The 8,853-nt window shown below is 46.3% G+C and overlaps 1 protein-coding gene across 1 annotated transcript in view; it reads left to right on the top strand.

Annotated features, from left to right (window-relative positions):
- Window positions 1-2,932: 2,932 nt before the first annotated feature.
- The window catches only part of Sh2d7 (SH2 domain containing 7), a 9,064-nt gene continuing 3,143 nt past the window's right edge, over window positions 2,933-8,853 (top strand). The window contains exons 1-4 of the mRNA XM_028783310.1: window positions 2,933-3,108; window positions 4,364-4,453; window positions 7,420-7,585; window positions 7,828-8,037. Coding sequence (XP_028639143.1) covers window positions 2,933-3,108; window positions 4,364-4,453; window positions 7,420-7,585; window positions 7,828-8,037 — 642 coding nt within the window. The remainder of the gene's footprint in view (window positions 3,109-4,363; window positions 4,454-7,419; window positions 7,586-7,827; window positions 8,038-8,853) is intronic.

Genomic DNA, 8,853 nt, shown 5'->3' with positions numbered 1-8,853 from the left:
GTATATACCATAAATCTTAGCACTGGGCAAGCAAAAGCAGGGAGATCTCTGTGAGTTCAAGTCCAGCCTGGTCTATATAGTGGGTTACAGGCTATCCAGGACTACATAGAAAGGCTACATCCTGTCTAGAAAAAAAAATTATTCCATATTTAATTATGTGTGTGTGCGTGTGTGTGTATGTGTGTGTGTGTGTGTGTGTGTGTGTGTGTGTGTGTGTGTGTGTAGATGAGTGCAGGTACCTAAAGACCTAAACAGGCCAGAAGAGGATAGCCCGGATCCCTTGAGGTTACAGGCAGCTGTGAGCTGTTTGATATTGATGCTGGACATGAAACTTAGGCCAATCCTGATTCTAGCCACTGAGCCATTTTGCCAGGCCCCTTACTTTGTTTCTGAGGCAAGGTCTTCCTATATGACCCAGGCTGGTTTCAAACTGAGCTAGGAAATGGAGCCTAGGCTCACTCAAGCTCACAACCCTCTTGTTTCTGCCTGCTCAGTGCTGGGATTACAGGTGTGCATTGCCACACACACCCCTTTAACACATTCTATTTTAGACTTGAGACGACTCATAACAATGTTTTAGTAACAATAATAGTCTACTCAACAGGGTCAGACTATTTCTATTTTAAGAATCTGTATATCATCACCATCATTGGTATCATGATCATCATAGCAATGGCTAATCCTAATTATTTATTTTACTCCAAATAAAGGAACTACTGTTCAAAGGAGTTAACTCATTTGTCCTCTCTAATGACAAGTTGTTATGGTTTGGATGTGACTTGTCCTCTAAGGAGTTATGTGTTGGAAGCTCGATCCTCAGGGTGTCGATGTTGGGAAATGGTGGAACCCTGGAATGGGGTTAGAAGAAGAATGTCATTGGCAACCATTGTCCTTGGAAGGGATTGATTAATTCAGTTTTCACGGGACTCTAGAGAGTTCTAAATAGAGTAGGTTATTATGAAAGAGCTAACCTGGTCCTGTCTGGTCATGTGATTACTCCTTCTCAATTATGTCCCCATGATGGCACTCACCACCCTGTCATGTAGCTAAGAAGGGCTCTGCCAGAGCCCAAATAGGTAGAGCTACCCAATCTTGGCCTTCTAGTATCTACAACTATGAATTAAATAAATCTTTTTTTCTTTACAAAGTAGCCAGCCTCAGGTATTTCATTGTAGCAATAGAAAATGAACTAATATATGGGTCATATTATCATCCCCATTTCAAAGATGAAGACACTGAAGTTACAAAGTTATGACATTTGATTAAGGATCAACAGAGCTATCAAGCCAGAATCTGAACCATGACATCTTCCCCTTCTTTTCCAGTAAATGGTTTTTATTGAAGTGGAACATGTAATTAGCAAAGAGCATAAAGTATGCTCCCGTGAATTTTCATAGCGAGCACACCACCCAGATCAGAAAGTGGAAACATACCAGCCCTCTGCGGCTCCTCGTTCCTTCCTGGAAGTTAATAAATACTGCCTTCTGCACCACCACAGCCTCTGCTGTCTTAATTTTTAGCATAATTGATTAGTTCTGCCCTGCTTTGAATGTATGTAAATGATCTTTCATTCTTTACTGCTTTGCTCTTACCCACCATAAAGGCCCTGGAGTCTCAACAATAGCCTCTAATTCCCAGTCTCTGAGGAAACCAAGGTATCTCCAAAGGCTCAACAACTTTCTGATACCCTAAGCCAAAATGTGATAGAAGTGGGATTCTAACCCATGATTGGGAGGCTGATGGTTTCTGCCACCTCAATGTCTTCAAGCTTCAGTTTCTACTGTAGAATGCTGACACCAGGATTGGGAATATTTGTATGAATATAGTGTTCTACTGCCTGCCCTAAACCGATGCCAAGATCCTGTCTTTGTCCTTACGTTCCACATAGTTGGCAACAGCATCTCTTCACCTGGTTCTTGGCTTCCTCCTTCAAGAACCCACAATCGCTCTTGGGCAAGGCTGACTACAACCCATGACATGCAGCCAACATGCTCTGTCTCCCTCTTCTTGCTCCTGCAGGCTGCGATCATCTGGTGCAGTGTTACACGTGTAATCACACACGTTTATTGTCTGCTTCCATTAGTAGTAAGTGCTTCTCTGGGATTGTGAAGATGACTTGGTAGGTAAAGTGCTTGCTTCACAAGCATGAAGGCCTGAATTTGGAGCCCCAGCACCCACATAAAAGCTGGACACACTGATGGGCAGAGACAAGAGAATCCCAGGAACTTGCTGGCCAGGTAGTCTACCCCAAACAGCAACTCCAGGTTCAATGAGAAATCTTGTCTCAAAAAATAAGGTGGAGAATGAGAGTGGGAAACACCTAATATCAACCTCTAACTCCCAGACTTATGCATGGGTAAATACCTGTATGCATGTGCACACATGTGAGTGCATGATCACACACACACATACAAAAAAAAAATGTTTTTCCACCGCTTGTGGTCTTATTCCAAGATTTATATGGTACACAGCAGGTACCTGATACAATCTGAAGTGGAAGGAAAAATTAATCAGCATGGAACTTCCCCGCCAAAACACAGAAGCCCCTGTGGAAAGCAGGCTACATCGAATTTAAATTCATGGTTCTGCCTTCAGGGGCAGTGACTTGTGTCTGCTCTTCTACTGAGGCAAAGACTGGAGGTTGAGAGAAAAGAGGTTACAGTCATCCGCTCATCTCCTGGCCCCAGAGATCATGGAAATCCTGCCTGACCCTCACCAGGCTGTTACGGTAACCTCCTGCTAGTGACTCTAGCCAGCCAAAATGCCTGGTCCCTAAGCTTCACAGAGGAGAGCCATCTACCAGTCCAGAGGTGATAGGACTCCTGTGTGCCGCAGGCATTGAGGAGGGTGTGAGCAGGCAAATGAGCGGCATCACACACAGATATAAAGGACTGCAGCCATCGGGACTCACATATCATCAGCGCTCACCAGGATGGAGGGTAGCCCAGAGCAGCTCCATCTGGGCAAGGCACTAGAGGAGGCAGGGGATGGGCGGGCCTTGGCTGAAATCCAGGAGCTGGCTCTGAAGTGGTTCATGGAGACACAGGCCCCCTCTATCCTACAGAATGGAGCTCTGCCCCCCTGGTTTCATGGATTCATCACTCGCAAGTAAGACTGCCCCGACCACGTGACCAGCATGGGTTGCAGCTCCTCAGGGCTGGGAATTTGGCCCAAGGACTCTGGAATTCTGGGCTCCTGACCTTCCCTCACTAGGCAGGACCCTGGGGTAGAAAAGAGAGACTGAAGAAGCTCCTAAGGCATGTGTGGAACCATTTCCCTAGCAGGATCTTTGGTAGTTGCAGCTATGGGAAGGGTGAAAGTGGACTCCTAGCTCAGCGTGTTTAGATGAGCTCTGAGTATCTTGGCGAAAGTTAGCAGACCATGCCGTGTGCCAGCACTGGAATGTTACTATAACTGAGGTAGAAAACTGTCCAGAAAACCTAGACACATGGTTATCCCAGCCTAGAGGCAAGAATTTGGGATTCCGTGTTGTGGTTGAGATAGATCACCAAGCTTCCCAAGTACTAGATGAAAGAAGGAACGAGAAACAAAGCCCACCAGGTTCTGGCCTAGTGCCTAACAGAGCGCCAGGTACAGTTACAGGTACAGGTACACAGAGGCTGTGTTCAGGGGGCCTGCAGCTATTTTAATGCTCCATGTCACCGTCTTGACACTCTTAGTTTGGAAATAAGGGGCCCCACATTTTCATTTGGCACTGATCCCTGAAAATTATGAAGGTAGTTCTGACTAGTAATGTATTTGGTGAGTAAGTGAGTAAGGAATGATATGGTCTGTGTTCTTTCAAGCTAGAACTTTCCACTGTGCCACAAAAGCACTTGGTAGCAAATAGAAGAACCTAAAGGGGTGGCAGCGAGTTCCTGTAAGCTTCCCTTGTAGCCAAGCTTGAGACACAGCAGCAGGGCCACAGAAACTCTTCTGTAGTGTACAACTTGAACAACTGCACACTTAGTCCCAAGAGAGGGATCCCTACCAATGCAAAAGTCTCCAGTATCATTCTCTATATAGTTATCCATGTGGGGCCCAGGAAGCTGCAGGTTGTGTCTATTGCTCCTGCTGGCAAGGCTATATTGGTGGGTGGAAGGTGCCTGTGGCCTGGGGACTCAGATCCAACAACAGACTATCTTTAGTTTGCTTACTTGAGCCAGGACCAACCACAGACTGCACCTTGAGAGGCCTCAGAGTCAGTCAAAGATCTCAGAAGGTTCTCTCTCAAGGGCTGAAAAATCTGTCTCGATTTAGGACGGAAGGTCACAGCCTGGAAGGATCCTGAAGCAGGTCTAATTCAGGCTGTTTGGCTACTGTGAGGGTACAGATCCCAGTTAATGGCATGTCCTCTGTCCAGGCAGACAGAGCAGCTACTCAGGGACAAAGCTCTCGGTTCCTTCCTCATCCGCCTCAGTGACCGGGCTGTTGGCTACATCTTGTCTTACAGGTAAGTGGGAAGCCCTCTAGGAAGAGACAGGCAGCCTCAGAGTTCCATAACCTAAGACCTGCTGATGAACACAGAGGTTCAGAAACCCACTGTCTTGTTTTCTCTGAGCCTTTACTCCATGATTCAGTCATCCTCTGCTTGGCCAAACCTTTCTGAGCACCACCACTAATGTACACCAGGGATGTTGCTGCAGCCTTCAAAGGGATGAGGGGAGCCAGATAAAACTTCTTCCCAGTGGGGACAGATGAACTCTGAGTCCAGTAGCAGAGGAACAGGCTTGCTAGTGGGAAGAGGGCAGGGTTGGGTATAAGAAAGTCTTTCTAGTAAGTGGACTGGCATGAGCAAAAGTACAAGATTGTGAGAGCCACAGATCCTTGGATGTAGCAGGACACATCATCTCTGAGAACAGGATAGTCGTGGATAAGAAGTCTGACCACAAAGAAGGGATCCAGGCAGAGTGCATAAGAAGGGAGAACTGGAGACAGTCTGGAGGTATGAAGACTGTGGGAGCCCACGCCATTGATTGGGTATGAAGATTTTGGGTCTTACTAATGTAAGGTTATAAGACTAAAGAGGAAGAGACATGTACCTAGTGTAAAGTCAGAGGTGATGACTATGGACCATGGTCTGAAGTCAGGCTGAGTTGGGAAATAGGAGGCTCTCTCTCTGGAGGCTTGGAAGGAGGCCAGGGCTGTAGGGCAAACTTCCAAGTCTTCAGATACTGATTCAAATTATGTGCACAGACTCTCCTTGTTCAGATCCTAATCTAGAGGAAGCTTCTTTGCCTCTCTGTGTCTCTGCCATCTCATATGTAAACTAGGAGTGTTGTGATACCTACCATAGGACTGTTGCAAGCACCCAATGAGATGAGGTATTGGCAATTTCCTGGCACAGTGAACAAAACATGGAAGGGTTGAGCAAGTGCTAATAATTGTTCAATTCTCATTTGTCCCTAGACACTGTTTTGGGCACTGAAATATAATAAGCATCTTGCATATCTCCTTTCAGTTTTGTTTTTTCTTTATTTTGTGTTTCTTTGAGCTTCCCTCTCCCTCTGTCTTCCTCTCTCTCCCTCATGAGACCGTAGGCAGAGTGCCACCTTATAAAAGATAGCAAGAGAAGATGCTCAAAGAAACATAAATAGTGAAAAGGAATGGAAGGGGCCAGAGAGAATCAGCTGACTCCCGGATCCACAGGAGAAGCACCACGGTCATTCCTGGTTTTCATAGAATTGGCACATAGCACTTGGATATCCATTTGGGGGGAAAAATGGTCACTACCTCATACAAGGTCCAAAAATGAATAATTCTACATAGGCCCAAAATAGAAAACAGTAATCTTTCTAAAAAGGAAATGGGAAAATATTTTCATAAGTAAACAAAGTACCTATGAAAATAGGACAAGAAACCCTTTTTCTTAGACACCCAAAGCACTCGCTCTAAAGGAGTGATAAATTTGGATGTGAACGAAGTCTGGCTGCGACATCTGTTACCCCACGGATGGCCAGCATTCATTCAGCTGATCTGGCTGGCTAGACAAGCGCCTTCTTCCCTCACTGAAACATGTGCACCCCCCACTGAAGCACTGAAGTCTTTGTTAAAGAGGACAACTTTCCCAGGATAGAAAAGGAATGACCTTTGGTCTAAAACCCCCAAACATGCTCTTAAAAGACTGATAAATTTGGTTTCCCTAAAATGTGAGGGGGAGAGGGAAGAACGCACATGTGCGTGTGCGTGTGCGTGTGTGTGTGTGTGTGTGTGTGTGTGTGTGTGTGTGTTGCTCCACCTTGCCTCTGTTACTCTTTGGTATATTCTCAGGAGAAATGAGTAAATGCATTCACCAAAAGGCAGCATAACAGCTACATGTATAACAACCTCAATAAGCATCAGATGTGACACTCCGAGTAACTTTTGAAAGAAAGAAGCTAAATTTACTTGGGCCTGAGTGAATCTGAAAAATATGTTGCGTGAAGGAAGTGAGACACAAATGAGGATTTCTGCATAATTCTCATCTATTTGAAATTCTGTAATGGAAGAAGCAAGCTTATGGCAATTGACTCAGAAAGAGGCCACCTGTGGGACACTGGCAGGAAGGGGCTAGGCAAGGTTTTATATCCTGATCTGCAGGTGGGTACATGGCATTTTTATGTGTAGAAATTCATCTTGCTGTACACCCATGATGTGTGTTCTCGGTTTAAGTCATTCCTCCATAAGAAAGGACAGTGAAGAGGATGGGATTTGACAGGCTGGGGGAGGGTTCTGTTCAAGAGGGTGGGGATTGCTGAGGCTGATGGTAAAGGTACAGGGTTGGATCTTGTCTTTATTGGAAACTTTGATATTTTCTTCCTTGTTGTATTTTTGTGTTTATGGCTTTGTTTTTCTTTTATTTTGATCTTCTGAATAGTATACTAGTCAAGCATGGTAGTTACCTATAATTCCAGCACTGGAGAGGTTGAGGCAGCAGGATCCACTTGAGTTTGACATCAGCCCGGGCTATAAAATGAGATCTTCTCTGAAAAATAAATGAGTAAATAATTAAAGGATTTAAAGTTAAAATAAATAATTAAATAAGGCTGGGGACATGGCTCAGTGTTAGAGCACTTGAGCAGCACGTGGGGAGCCCTAGGTTTGATCCCCAGCACCACAGGAAACAACCAACATAAATTATTGCATCAGTAAATAGATAAGCAAGATTTAGGGGGCCTTTTAAGTTTTGCGCTTGATAAGGATCTAAATCACGCTAGTCTTAGCTCTGCGCTGTTGAAGAACAAGAGCAAGTTGTTCCCAGGGCCCCAGACATCTGAAGTGCCCCCCAGCTCCCCGAGGAACACCACAGATGCACATGGAGGGGGGCAGTCCTTGGCCAGATGAGTGTGTAAGGAGAGGTAATCCTCCAATACACAGGAGCAAAGCTGGCCCACTAGTAGCCAGCAGCCCACCCCACCCCACGTGTGAACTGTGTTACAGGGGTAGTGATCGCTGCCGCCATTTTGTCATCAACCAGCTGCGAAATCGACGGTACCTCGTCTCAGGAGACACCCTCAGCCACAGCACCCTGGATGAGCTCCTACGCCATTACCAGGAGGTGCAGCTTGAGCCTTTTGGGGAAACCCTTGCTGCTGCTTGTCCAAGGGTAGGCACACTTCCTCCATGGGTGAGGGTGGGAGGATGGGGTGTCCAACCTTGGGGTAACAATTACACAGGCACATGCCATCAAGGGAACCGAGAAGAACAATGGCCCTCAATCAAAAAAGAATCTCACCCAAAGGCCAGAAACTTAGTGGGATGTGACCATCCCTTCTCTGCAGCCCCAGGCAGGCAGTTGAAGGCTGCCAGTATAAGACCATAAGCCTGTTATATCTTCATTGCCTCCAGCTAGAGGAAAATGATCTATACGATGCCATCAACACCGGCCTCCAGCAGACTAATCTAGGCCTGGAAATTCCAGCCATGGAATTTCCCAGCGTGCTCCCTGACAAGGCCACCAGTCCCTGCCTTCCTACAAAGCCCCAGGTCTCCTTCCTGCACACAAAGAAAGCCCTAGCCATGAGCTCCCGGTCTGTCTCGGATGAGGAGAATGCAGAGGTGAGGAGGAGTCTGCCCTACACAGGTTGATAGCTGCTAGGCTGGGATGTGGAGGTCATACTAGAGTCAGGGCCTTAGAAGCCACCAGAGCAATATCCTCAGACATGGTGGGTGAACATCAGGCCCATGGTGTAAGAAGCCCAAGCTAGAGTCTCCCTCCAGAGATCCACCAATGCTGTGGCCTACCCTGGTCAGCAAGCCTAGACTAGACTTCTGTTTTCTCAGTGTGAGGCTTTGTGTGAGTGATATACTCTCTCTGAGTCTATTTACCATTCCTGGGGTACCTGCAAGGGCTCAATGAGAATGTTGAAAGATACTGAACGTCATTTAGCAAACTGTAAAGGGTGTCTTTATGACGGGAAAGGCTTAGAGAATGTCCTTAGGCATAGACCACGGCATGCAAGGACTTCTTACACTCAGAATAGAACCTAAAATCTTCAGGGTCTACAAGAGCCTCTCCAGTCTCCCGAACCTCCCTCCTATGCTCACTGTGGCCCCATTGGCCTTATAGATCTTTCTTAAACCCACAAGGCTTTTAACTTACCCGGCTACTCTTCTTATCAGAGAGTGACACCACTCATACTCATACTGCATTTCATCTCTCCTCTAAAAGGCCACCTAAGCTATATAGCATGTCGCCTTTGCCACTTGACCTGCAGAACATGTCACCTCTGCCACCTGACCTACAGAACATGTCACCTCTGCCACCTGACCTACAGAACATGTCACCTTTGTCACCTGACCTACATACAGGACATGTCACCTTTACCACCTGACCTACATACAGGACATGTCACCTTTCCCACCTGACCTACA

Source organism: Grammomys surdaster, unplaced genomic scaffold (assembly GCF_004785775.1).
Source record: "Grammomys surdaster isolate TR1022 unplaced genomic scaffold, NIH_TR_1.0 1057, whole genome shotgun sequence".
NCBI classification, from domain to species: domain Eukaryota; kingdom Metazoa; phylum Chordata; class Mammalia; order Rodentia; family Muridae; genus Grammomys; species Grammomys surdaster.
The sequence above is the reverse complement of the archived record's forward strand: the minus strand, read 5'-3'. Positions and strand labels throughout refer to the sequence as shown.